The 13,673-nt window shown below is 40.0% G+C and overlaps 1 protein-coding gene across 1 annotated transcript in view; it reads right to left on the bottom strand.

Moving 5' to 3' along the window:
• The window catches only part of NUP85 (nucleoporin 85), a 28,024-nt gene extending 16,821 nt beyond the window's left edge, over positions 1-11,203 (bottom strand). The window contains exons 1-7 of the mRNA XM_088133318.1: positions 10,982-11,203; positions 10,079-10,457; positions 8,252-8,345; positions 3,973-4,135; positions 2,479-2,549; positions 2,045-2,088; positions 322-391 (exon numbers count right to left, since the gene is read on the bottom strand). Of these exons, the coding sequence (XP_087989444.1) occupies positions 322-391; positions 2,045-2,088; positions 2,479-2,549; positions 3,973-4,135; positions 8,252-8,345; positions 10,079-10,111 (475 nt within the window). The 5' untranslated portion in view covers positions 10,112-10,457; positions 10,982-11,203. The remainder of the gene's footprint in view (positions 1-321; positions 392-2,044; positions 2,089-2,478; positions 2,550-3,972; positions 4,136-8,251; positions 8,346-10,078; positions 10,458-10,981) is intronic.
• Between the last annotated feature and the right edge of the window lie 2,470 nt (positions 11,204-13,673).

The following is a 13,673-nucleotide window of genomic DNA, read 5'->3' as shown; positions in this document are numbered from 1 at the left end:
TTGTTGCGCTAGGCCACCAGCCAGAGTGAAGAGCAAGCACCAGAGATTAATCATGCCCACACCCCAGCAACAGTGTGCTCCGTCAGCAGCAACAGCCCTGTCTTCATAACTGTTGCCAACAGTTTGATCCTTGAGCAATACAGGAAAAAAATTGCCTTCAGTATGAGAAATGAGAAGTCAGGAAAAACACAGAGGGTATTTCTTCCTCAGTTCAGAAAGAAACTATAAAGATACCCAATTAGGAAGGCAGCATATGTATTTCTGAGAGAACATGCGAATAACACAAAAGTAACTTTGATTTCACTATAATTCAGCATTCACCTGGAGCAGCTTCAATAAACATGATTTCACACAGGTTCCAGATCAACTCCATTGCAGACAAAACGGAGACCTAAGAAAGATAAACATCAATTTACTAGAGATATCCATTATAATGCTTTAACCTTGAACCCTTCCTAGCATGAATTACAACAATCAAGAAGATGAACACTACTTAAACTGAATTTGCTGTGGATAAACAGGATTTTTTTAAAATAAGTCTTTTGGATTCTATTATTTACTAGCTGGAGAGCCAATTTGGTGTAATGGTTAAGGCACTGGGCTAGAAACCAGAAGACTGTACGTTTTAGCCCACCTTAGGCTCAAAGCCAGCTGGGCGACCTTGGGCCAGTCATTCTCACTCAGTCCTAGGAAGGAGGCAATGGCAAACCACTTCCAAAATATGGCCAAGGAAACTGCAGGGACTAGTCCAGGCAGTCACCAGGAGTCAATAATGTCGCCAGGAGTCCCCCCACCCCACCCCACCCCACCCCACCCCAAAAATACTAGCTGGACTCAACATTCAACTCAATGTTCAATCTCCTCATTCTGATGAGTATTTCTATAACTTGGAGCAGAAAATTATCTTCTTTGGAAATGGTTTTGAAACTCAGCATTATGTTAAGCAAAATCCCCATCCCTCTCAAGTGAGAAATGGAATCAGCTGAGAGCATTCAAATCTATGAATCTTTGAAAATGGCACATACCATACCATAACGGTAGTACCAAAATAATAGAAAATAATATTATTTCTTTCCCTAATATATTCTCTGTTTCCAAAATCAAAATCTTTTAAGATCACAAAATGTTTTAAATAAATAGAATTCAGATGACTTCTGGGTAAAACATGCTTGAATCTGCCTCACAGAATATATCATAATTCTTACCTCACAATTTAGGGTCATATTTATGACTAGCCAAAAGCAACTGTTTTTTCTGCTAGCAATAAGAACAGTATCTGTCTTTCCTACAAAATTTCCTTGAGTCCAGTTACTTCAGAGTTGAAATCAATGGCAGAAACACATCTATAAGGCAAATAGCTGCTTTTCCTAGTGAAATTAACGTCAGGAATAAGAGTTGGACTTCATTGTCACTGCTCCAAAATCACCCACAAGAAATATAGTCACTCCCACAGGACAGCAGAAGCATTTTGAAAAGAGTGAATACAGACTAGCATATACATGTATGCACAAACCCACAAGTAGGCAAATAACTTGGAGACAGAATTCAGAGAAATAATAATTTGGGAAATAATTAAGCCATTACAGTACCATGTTCTACTATTTCTCCATTATCTTTGGAATATAAACACTACTGACTTGTTATCCAAAGTTATGTTAGCATTTATAGCTAGACCCCAGACATTCAATTTTCAAAATTGTTTCATGATATTATAAAAGACACATCAGTGGAATCTACAAGCACCCAGAAGTATTTTTGGACTGTTACAAAGATCCTGGATTAAATATTGTTGGACAATATAACAGAGCTGATATAAATTTAGAAGTGCAATTAAGGAGTAATGAAGTAGACAAATCCTTGAACTAGCACTATTTAATTCTTTCTAAGTAGATTGCTGGGTTATGGCTGCTATAGTAGGTGCAACCATTTCAGACAAATATTCTTACAGAGCCCAAAAAACAAATTCATTGGGCTGCACCAATACTAAAATAATGGAAGATGCCAGTAGTAAGTTATTCTCTAATATCAAAAATATATAGGTTACCTGAGTACTGTAGTGCATGTGCATTACAGGATCCCGTGCAGAAACTAATGAAAGAAAAATACAGAAATCAGTATTTCTACATCATCATCATCATCATCATCATCATCATCCAACTTTGCCAAGCCAAAACTGTTGTTCATTCCAGATCTGTGCACTGGAGAAAGATCTGTACATTGTTCATTTACTATTTTTATTAGCTACATTCAAAACACTATAATTTTTCATCTTATGTCTAAGCAATCATCACTGTAATTACATAAATCTCAGTGGGTGGATTGGCTGACCGTTCTTGGAACCAAATCTACAAACAGCCAACTTTCATACAGCAGTTTTGCAGATAACAGTTCAACCTAAGAGCCATTCAGGTTTGTTTTAAAACAGTCTGTTGTAGACTGAGTTTCAGAGGCTTCCATTTATAAAGTAGAACAACTTACTCGCCATCTGATGTGAATCTTCCATGCATGCTCTTATAACCGATCGATAGTTTTTGCTTACTCTAACCAATCTAGCCAAAAAAGAATAGTCTGATTAGTTTTGTTTTAAGCATCATGCCAACTCCTTGACAAATATCAGATTCTTCAGTACAAGTAAGTGATTTTAATATCAGTTGCTACAATTGTACAGATAGTCCTCAACTTACAACCATTCATTCAGCAACTGTTTGAAGTTACAATGGTGCTGAATGAATGGTGGTTACAACCGATCCTCAGAGTTCCAGCCATCTCAGCACCCCTCCGGTCATATGATTGTGATCTGGGCACTTTGCAACCTGTGTGCACTTAGGACTGGTTGCAGCACCCCACAATCACAAGATCGCCATTTGTGACCTTCCCTGCTGGCTTCCCCAGAAAGTCAATGGGGAAGCCAGCAGGGAAGGTCACAAGTCACTGGGGTAAGTCTCCCCCACCTGCACACCCTCCCCAAGCCTCACCTCCTTTGCACCCTCTGGTGCACCTTCCCCAATGCTCACACACACCTGTGCACCCTCCCTAACACTTGCTGTGCCTCCCTGAGCTTGGCCTCCCTTGCATCCTTGTGCACCCTGCACACCCTTCCCAAGCTTGGCCTCCCTCACACCCTCACACACCCCTATGCACACCCTCCCCAACCCTTGCTGTATCTCCCTCACACCTTCATGCAGCCCTGTGCACCCTCCCTGACCTTCGCCATGCCTCCCTTGCACCTTCCCCCACCTGGCAGCAGCCTCTTAAATGCCTGCCAGCCTGCTTGCAAGCTGCCTAGGACTTGCAACTTCCTGCCGGCTTCCCCACTGACTTGGTTGTGGGAAGCTGGCAGGAGGTTAACAACAACTGGGACTGCAGGGACTGACATCACTAAGTGATGCAGTCATGCTTTATGACATCACTTAGCAGTGGAGATTCCAGTCCCAATTGCTGTTGTAAGTTGAGCACTACCTGTATTCTGAAACACTATATGAGCACTTCACGTGTTTTATGCCAGCAAATAATTACATACAGTGGGGCTTAAAACCCTTTTGAAATTTCAATATTTCTATATAAATGTGACATAAAACTTGATCTGGGTTAAAATTCTTCCAAGCCAATATGCAGAACTGATCTACAGTTATTGGAAATATTTAGTTGGAGTTATTGCTGCCCAAAGGCATACCAGTTACAGAAAGCAAAGATTCACATATTTTTGCCACACACAAATGTGTAGTTTTGGATAAATTTCCTCAATAAATAAATGAACAAGTATAATGTTTTTGACTCATACGTTTAATTGGGTTTGCTTTAACTAGTTTTAGGACCTGTGTGGAGAACAGATCACGTTTTAGGTCACATTGATGCAAAAATACTGAAAATTCAAAAGTATTCGCAAACTTTTAAGCACCACTGTATGCACCAAAAAACAAAAAGCACTACAGAAGATTTTTTAAAAAGCAACAAAAACTTTAAATCAATTACTGTGCAGTTCTTGACTTCCCAGCCTTTTCTTTCTCATCCTTCTGGAGTCCAACAAAGATCCCATGTGATTCATTGAAAAGCTTCCGCAAAGTCTGAGAATAGACATCTTGATCTTTGCGTACCACATAGACAAAGGGACAGCCTGGACTCTTCTCTTCAGCCTCTGAAACAAATGACATAGAAGTTTCTATTTTAAACATGCACTAAGCATTATTATTTAAAATTGGAATTCTAAATATGTTGCAAACAGATGATTTTATATGTCAAAGCAAAAATGAGAAAAAATACTATATCGAAGTATAGAGATTAGGTTGGTACCCTCATTGCTGGCTTGTCTCTGTTAGAGGGAGATGTTCTGTAGGGCCTTTAAGGAATAAATGGTCATCATTACATTTACAGCTTCATAGCTATGTTCTTACTGATGTTTACATTTTTTTACTGTTTTTATAATATTGTAAGCCATCGAAATCATTTTTGTCAAATTTGGTGGCATATATTCATAATATATAAATAACCAAATAAAATAAACTTGCAGCATTGTTATTAAATATATTATTCTAGAAAACTCATATTACAACAAATATACAACATATTCCACATATAAATAAAACAGAAACAAAAATTCAAAAGATTTAGAGCCCTGATATTAAACCATGCAGGCCTTTGAGATAAAATCTGAGTACTGCATAAAGAGACCTAAGTACAGTGGTACCTCGGGTTACGAACGCCTCTGTTAACGAACTTTTCGGGTTACGACCAGCTCCGGCCGCAAAAATTTACCTCGGTTTGCGAACTCCGCCTCGGGGTACGAACAGGATACGCGGCCATTTGCCCTCCCGTGACACGGTCCGTGGCCATTTTCCCGCCCCTGACACATGGTCCGTGGCCATTTTCCACCCCGACACGTGGTCCGCAGCCATTTTTCCGCCCCGACACGTGGTCCGCAGCCATTTTCTCGCCCCGACACGTGGTCCGTGGCCATTTTCCGCCCCAACACGTGGTCATAGGGAGGGGGAGTCTCCCTCCAAGCAATAGCCGCCTCCCTGTCCTCCACGCCAGAATGGATTAACGGTAATTACATTGAACCTTATGGGGAAATTTCCTTCGGGTTGCGACCAATTCGGGGTGCGACCAGAGTCATGGAACGAATTAAGTTCGTAAACCGAGGTTCCACTGTATTATGACGTTAGGGGCTGCATTTTGGTACCAATACCAATACCAATACTTTAATGGCCAAGTATAAAACATACACAAGGAATTTATCTTCGGTGATAACAGCAAAATCAACGGTGCGTTTGGATAAGAGCAAAAAAAAGATCACATGGTATTCAGCAAAGCAATGGCACGAGGGAAAAAACTATTCTGATGTCTGGATGTTTTAACATAAGGAGCTCTATGGCGCCGTCCTGAAGGAAGAAGTTGGAACAGATTGTACCCAGGATGAGAAGAGTCTGCAGATATCCTCTCTGCCCTCCTTTTGACCCTCACAGTATATAGTTCTTCTACAGAAGGCAGATGGATTGCAAGGATCCTTTCTGCAGACTTAACTATTCGTTGGAGTCTGAGTCTGTCCTGTTTGGTTGCAGAACCAAACCAGACAGTTATAGAGGAGCAGATAACAGACTCAATGATTCCCCTATAAAACTGCACCAAGAGCTCCTGGGATAATTTAAACTTCCTAAGTTGCCGCAGGAAAAACATCCTTTGCTGTGCCTTTTTAATAATGGCTGTAATGTTATACGTCCATTTCAGGTCCTGGGAAAGTATAGAGCCCAGGAACCTGAAGGACTCTACCACTGATACTAGACTATTAAGTATAGTAAGGGGAGGAATAGGAGAAGGATTCTTCCTAAAGTCCACAATCATCTCCACGGTCTTAAGTGTATTCAGATTTAGGTTATTACTACCACACCACAAGACCAGCTGTTGAACCTCCCGTCTATACGCTGACTCATTTCCATTTTGAATTAAACCAATGACAGTTGTATCATCTGCATATTTCAAAATTTTAACAGAAGAGTCCTTTGAAATGCAGTCATTGGTATAAAGGGAAAAAAGCAGTGGAGAAAGCACACATCCCTGAGGGGCACCAGTACTGATTAACCGAGTACTGGAAATAATTTTGCCTAACCTCACATGTTGTTTTCTGCCTGTTAGAAAACTAATAATCCACCTACAAGTATGCACAGGCACAGTAAGCTGGATCAGTTTGTTGTACAGAATTTCTGGTACAATAGTGTTAAATGCTGAACTGAAGTCCACAAAAAGAACTCGTGCATAAGACCCCGAAAGTTCAAGATGTTGCAGAATATAGTGAAGGGCCATATTAACAGCATCATCCACTGACCTGTTCCCCCGATAGGCAAACTGCAGTGGATCTAACAGGGGATCTGTGATGGCTTTCAAGTGAGCCAACATGAGCCAAAGGTCTTCATGACCACAGATGTCAATGCAACCGGTCTGTAGTCATTCAACTCACTAATGGGGGATTTCTTAGGAACTGGGATGATTGTAGAACTCTTAAAACAAGAAGGAACATAGCCCGTCTTCAGTGATTTGTTAAAAATATGCGTGAAAACGGGGGCCAGTTGTTCTGCACAGACTTTCAGACACGAGGTAGTCACACCGTCTGGACCTGGAGCTTTTCCAATCTTTTGCTTTTGAACTCAATTGCACAAAAATGAATATACATTAATGTGCCACCTATCAAGACCTCAAGAAGTCCAGTTAGCAACTTCTTCTGAGGCAACAGATGAATGCAAACTCCATTTACATAACTATACAAAAATGAATACAATCTAAACAAACATAAACAATAATTATTGCAATCACTTAATGACAATTTCACAATTCTTTCTTAGCCACATATTCCTAGGGCTGTGCAAAACTTTTGAAAGTGGGGCTTTGCAAGGCACCTTAAAACCTCTCTTGTGTGTAAAGCAGTAATGTCCTTTGCAAAGTTCATTTGACTCCTTCAAAAGCTATCCATGGTTACATGCACAGACAAGAGTTCTCTTGGACTCTCTCCTCTCCAGAAAATTGATGCCCCCATAGAATTTGGGATGGGCCATGGCTTCTTAGCACCCACAGTTGACAAGATACAAAAAGCTGTAGCAGTTCCATATGAGCCTCACAATCTGATGGAAGTGGGGGGTTGCTTCCTCACCAAGCAAGCCTCCACACCACCACAGACAGTTAAGTGTCAGAGTTGAACTATTCTGAGGCATAAACTACCATTTGCTGCCAGTAATACTGTCTCTATTTTAGACTGTTTCTGATTCAGTGGTATAAGAGTATTCAGAGGCAGTTATGGAAGAGAAGTTGTTTAAAGTAAAATCAGAGAGAAAAGGAAGACCTAGAAATAGATGGTCTTCCATTGTCAGTAATCTCAGGATTTACTATTATGATGGGTTTTTTAATTTTTCCCCCCCTTTTATTATTTTTTATAAATAACTCAAGGCGGCGAACATACCTAATACTCCTTCCTCCTCCTATTTTCCCACAACAACAACCCTGTGAGATGAGTTGGGCTGAGAGAGAGTGTGACTGGCCCAAAGTCACCCAGCTGGCTTTCAGGCCTAAGGTGGGACCAGAACTTACAGTCTCCTGGTTTTTAGCCTGGTGCCTTAGCCACTAGACCAAACTGGCTCTCAATAAGGACCAAAAACATATGAATTAATATTATTGATATTAATTAACAATAGTAAATAATTAATATTGTTATTTATTACTGATATTAATTAGTATACCATCTGGCTCCCAGCAACTCTGAGCATTTTACAAACTGTAAAAACATTTAAAATTAAGTAACAATGCAAGAAACAGAAAACAGAAAGAAATATGGCAGAGAAAACAGACCTGGATGGAAATAAGGAAAAGAGAAGGGGCGTCCTTAGTACAAATATCATATAATCACTAGAATACTTTGGTTATATGATTTATCAATAATTTGATAACTTTTGGCAATCTTTTTGGTTCCTATGCTTTAGCAATCACTTTTGTAATAAGGTGCCCATTTTATTTTTCTAATATTTATTTCCTTTCAAAGACAAAAGAGCTAGGGTTAGGGAAAAGATTGAAGAAAGGAATGTAGTTAGCAGAAGAAAGGTTATCAAAAAGAGGCCACTGATATCAGTTTGCTCAAAGCTGAGAAAAGGGGAGCTGAACCAGTTTCAACAGCTAACCTATTACAATAACTTGCTTTGGTTTATTCATTATGAGCATATTAAACAAACGAGCAAAACAACTCTCACTACATTTAATAAAAGACATTGCCAACCTGTCGGCCTAAACAATGTTTCACACACCAACATCTCTGTGGGTCCCCATGTAAAGCATAACTGTTTCTGGTCAGAGTTCACTCCTGGAATCAGCTGTTTAATTTGAAAAAAGCAGAAAGAATTGGACAATCATGTTAATATTGCTGAAATCAAAAGCGTTTTAAGTCATCAACAAACATAAAAGCAATAAGTACAACTGAAATTATATATAGTGCTGTGACAGAAAGGAACAGGTAAACATGGTCTGCCATCCACATGATCTCCCAGAAAGACAAGCTATGCCTGCCTATATGTGGTAAGCACCACAAATGACAAATCGGGGAAAATAGGGAATGAAACAGGTCAGTGTTTCTCTCTCACACACAGAGTTTGTCATGGAAAGCAGGGGCAGAAAGTAGAAACAGGCTAATGAGTTGGCAGGAAAGCAACGGTTGTCATTAGAGTTTTAGAGAAATGAAGAAGATTATGTCTGAAAAGCTAAATTTGTTTCAGGCAGCTTTGGCTGCTAAAGATCTGCAGATTCTGGATTAGACCAAAAACCACCAAAGAATTTCTGGAAGAAGGGAATTCTCCACCAAAGATGGAGGAATATCAGACTTTGAGTGATCATGTTTACACAGAATTCCAAGGGAGAAGAGGATGTGGAGAACAATATTCTGCCTAAGCATAATAAAGGCTCTTGCTTAACTCTAAGGGGGTGAATTTAATTACAGTTACATAAACCAAGTACGTTATTAGCCTTGCATAACTGGAAGCAAAACTAAGACTTTTTAGAATTTGACATCTCAAAAATAAAGAAAAAACTGGTACACAAAAAGGTTCTTCCATGCTGGAGTTTGTTTGGATCCTGAAAATCCCACCCTCCATCAACATTTGCCATTCAAAATCTGGAAAAGAATAACCTTCTTCAGAGGAACATCCCACAACTTGAGTAGAGCTGTGTCAAGAAATTTCATCCAGATATTTGGCCTGCTAAATTATTCTGACACTTGCACATACACTGCAAACTGCAGGTTTGTACCTATACCTAAGAAATTTGATAACGATACCATACACATAAACAGTTTTTATCAATTCCACAGAGCATGAGCCACATTTACATTTATCCATAGCTTAAAGGTTGCTACTTAGCTATCAGTGAGCTTTCTGTGTAAAACTAAAACCTTGTTTAGGCACAGTCTGTCACTCAAAGGTTAATACCATCTCATTTTTATTCTACCCCACCTTTATCCTCTTGAAGCTAGGTTTTTATGTAACACTGATGCCATCACATATGGGCTACAACAGAATAATCTCTACCATACATAAACATCCATACATGGTATCACTGAAATAATTCATATACTTAAAAACTGCTTGCACTTAATATCCCATGTATTAAAAACTTAACAACCTTTACATGTCTTCACAGCTTACAATGTAGACAACCACAACCCCCTTTAAAGAAAAAAAATGGAAGAATAGCAGTTCAGACTTCTTCCTTCTGGCCCTTCAAGGTTCCCTATGCTTATCAGCTCCGCTTTTCCAAAAGGTGATCTTTAACCATGCGGTTCTGCCTGACATTACATATCTACAGCACCTCCTAGGATTATCCACCCGCCACTGTGCCAAAAACAACAGTGCTAAGAACAGGCCTTATATCCCTTCACGGGGGAGGCCATGCAGTGGCTTTCAGTCCCTAATGGGGAAACGGCCCCAAGGGAAGCCTTCCCTTCCGACGGTTGAGGGCGCTTTCCTGCCGCCTGCAATTCTCCCCCGGCCCTCCTCTACGACGATTCCCTCGGCGCTGTGCGCCAGCCCCGACACGGAAGGGCCCGGGAACGCACCGTGACCGACGGCTCGACATCCAACTCCTCCATGTCGTCCGGCTAGAAGAGCCCGCGTTCCGGCCGCCCGCAGTTTCTTCTTCTCCTCTGACGCGCTGCGGCGGCGGCTGCCCAGCCAATCGCCAGGCTTTGCAGGTCCCGCGAGCGCCCGAGCAGAAGGACCCCATTTCCCCTTCTCGGACGCTAGAGATAGGAAATGTAGAATCGCCCGCCCGCCTGTTGAAGTTCGAGCGTCGGTCTGCTCATCTTTCCCATACACCGATCGCGGGCAATTGAGCTCCAGAGGTCCATCTCTCAATGATTTATTCTACGACCTGGGCCAAGGTTTCTTGCTGCCAAAGTCTTTACAACAATCCCGGCAAGAAAATCAAGCAACAAGCTGCGGAATGAAAAAAACGACTTTATGTGAAAACGATGGATTTAATGCAGAAAGCAAGGTTCTGGTGGATGTCTTAAGAGGCATTCTGTCTTTAATTTTAGTGGATGTCCTTTTTCCAAACGTTCATGGCTCGGATAAATAAGGAAATAAATAAATAATAGGGACCCGAGAAGCCTTAAGTCTACTATATACCCTTCTGAACTCCTCTCTCTGCCCTCCACCAGGCAATTAATGTAAATATATTTTGGAAAACAATGACGCGACATTAGATTGTGTCGTTGCGTGACTCCCAACTCCAGCAAAAATAGCAAGAAATGGGAACTATTGCTACTCCTATCTTTCAGTCTCAGGTCAGTGTATGGTTGTGGAAATTGGAGCTGAGAGAGTTAAACGGCAGTACTACCCCGAACCCCATTTTTAATGCAGAGGATCCTTTTCCATTCCATCCAGTTTACAAACCCTCCTTCAGGCTGCAGCAAAGAACAGGTTATCCAAATGGTCTTCTCACAAGCCAAAAACAGTACCTGCTTGCAAGAAGACATTCGAGCGCCGTCCAATGGATGCAAACATGTCTTTCAAAAAAAAAAACACCCGCATTTTTCACACGGTAGAAGTTTTGAGCAGGAACCTCTTTGCTTTCAAGCTGGTTAGTCGAGGGGACAGCACTCTGCCCTAACCCAGCAATGCTAAAATCCCGGATTCTGACATTGTTTTCTACACGGCTGACACTTCCACCTGTGGCCATGGGGGAGGAGGATCCGAGCTTCAATTGAAACGCATCGTTTTGTACATGTGACTCCATAAATCAAGTTTCTTTCCCCGCCTTTGTGGTTCTCTACCAGACTGCCTGACGGGTTACGAAGTTACTTCAACGCTCAACATCTATTTCTTGCGGTGTGAGTTTTCTCAACGACTTGCCTATGAGTTGAAAAGAGACCTTTTCCATCACGATGGATGATAATTTTTCCTATATCAAGAACATTAAGAGCGTCGCTACCAAGGGGGGGGGGGGGGAACATATGGAAAGAATTACTGACCGCAAAGCCTGCAACCTTCCTGATTTTTTTGATTTTAGACCAGTTGCCTGTAAAGCTTATTAGAAATTAATTGTTACACTTTATTCCTGCCACTCTTCCAAGGTATTCTGAATTTCAGTTGCATACAGAGAGCTCTTGCCCTGCACTGATTCCATCTTCAGGAGAAACTATCCTGCTTTTTAACTATATATGCTAAAAATTGCCATTATTTCCTGTTCAGTTTTGGGGGAACCACTTTGAATTGTGTTCCCTTCTGCTGTTTGAAGAGTTGGGAACAATCTCAGCTGGCCCACGAAGGAGGATGTTAAATACATATCAAATACAGAATTATGTTAATGGTGTCTGTATGGTAGATCTGTAAGTGTGCTGCTGTGCAAAAGTGATGCTTGTATTTTAATCACTTCAGCTCTTGTTTGGATAGTGATTCTGTGTGAAAAGTACATGATTTGGAGAGCTCAGGCAAATTGAAATAGATACATCGGAAAAATGAGACAGTATATAAATCTGGTTTTTGGTAAAGGTTGCACTGCATACCCTGGTATGAACAACTTGGTTCTTAATAGGATTCATTTCTGAGCAAACCTGGAATTACACTAATGTATCATTTTCTTAAAAAAAAAATTAGAGTATGTTTCATTACAGTCTTAATTAGTAGCAAACTTCATTATATTAGGTAAGACCTCATGCATGGTTTCACTCTGGGAAGGCAGCATATTGCTCATTTTTGTAAGGTGGATCATTTTATTCCAGAGAGAAATTTCCCTACACAGTATCATCAACACATGTCTAAATGTTAGCTCTGCTGAATGCAGTGATACTCAGGTATACATGAATAGAAGTTTAGCTGTACTAGCAGTTATGAATTTCACCTACTGTACACAATATTTTTTCAAATTAATGATGGTTTTTATTCTCATGTCATCTGACTGTGAAAGCAATCCGATGTGGATGTAACGCTAAAAATATTTTGTAATAATTTGAATCAATCTATACATGTTTTATAAAGAGTGTCTAATATCATCCAAGACTTTGTCATTCATATTTGATAACTTTAATCCAAAGGAAGTTGATGTTCCAAATATGAACAGAAGCCTTGCCATAGGAAAGCCAGCAATTTTATAGAGTTATTAGAGTAGAGAGTTTGGAGGCTTTCCTCATGCAGCTGAGTATCGTAAAGAGTCACTTTTATGTGAGATGGGCAGCTATATGAATATGATTGATTGATTAATAAATAAATAAATAAATAAAAATACAATATAAGAAGGGCTCTTCCTCATGCAGCTGAGTACCGTAAAGAGTCACTTTTATGTGAGATGGGCAGCTATATGAATATGATTGATAAATAAAAAAATATAAGAAGGGCCCTTATTCTCTGTCACAATGGTCTGATGCATACAAAAAGCTCACAAACAAGGACTTTCATCCACAATTGCTTTCTAGCAGCTGGTATTTAAGGTAAACCTAGCAATCAAGGATGTAGTAAATAACCATAATGATTAGTAAGAATTAATAGTCTACAACTTCCATGACTTTATCCAGTCTCCTTTAAAACTAATCTGGGACTCATCAAATCTTATGACATTAGTTATGTCCTGAATAAAAAAAAATCCTGAATCTCCCCCGCTTGTTTTTAATGGAGGACCTAACATTGTGAGAAAGTAATTAATGAAAGGAGCTAAGAGTGCATTACTATGAAATTGATTAAAAGCCCACTTCTAGAATGCTTGGATAGAACAGATAAAGCAGATTCATTTATGTGCAGTAAAATGGTTTGACAGTAGACCAAGAAATGGGAGGCTGGTAGCAGTGATGACAACAGGAAGAAAGAGAAGCCCAAGAATTGGAAAATGATGGGAAAAGAATGGGAAAAAGTTGTCAATATAGAAAATTGTGACGTTTAGTCAAAATATATATGTCTGACAATGAAAAATTTAGGATACATTTCTTTACCTCATTTGCAATAAGGAAGAAAAGCAGTAAGTATGCATATCAGAAGAAGTCAACATTTGAAAAGTGGGGGAATAATCTTTTGTAAATGTCATTGCTTCATGAAGGTCTTGGTGTGAGTGGTAGGAATCTTTTAATGTACAGATAACTTTTTCCTTTGCAGCAGCTGGGGAAAACATGAAATAATGATATAATTATGCCACTCAAGTGAGTGGGCTACCATTTCCTTTCA

This window comes from Python bivittatus, unplaced genomic scaffold (assembly GCF_059951505.1).
Source record: "Python bivittatus isolate LINGU-HERP-01145 unplaced genomic scaffold, Pbiv_v1 ctg000080_np1212, whole genome shotgun sequence".
NCBI lineage: Eukaryota > Metazoa > Chordata > Lepidosauria > Squamata > Pythonidae > Python > Python bivittatus.
Note: the sequence above shows the minus strand (reverse complement) of the source record. Positions and strands in the feature narration are given on the sequence as shown.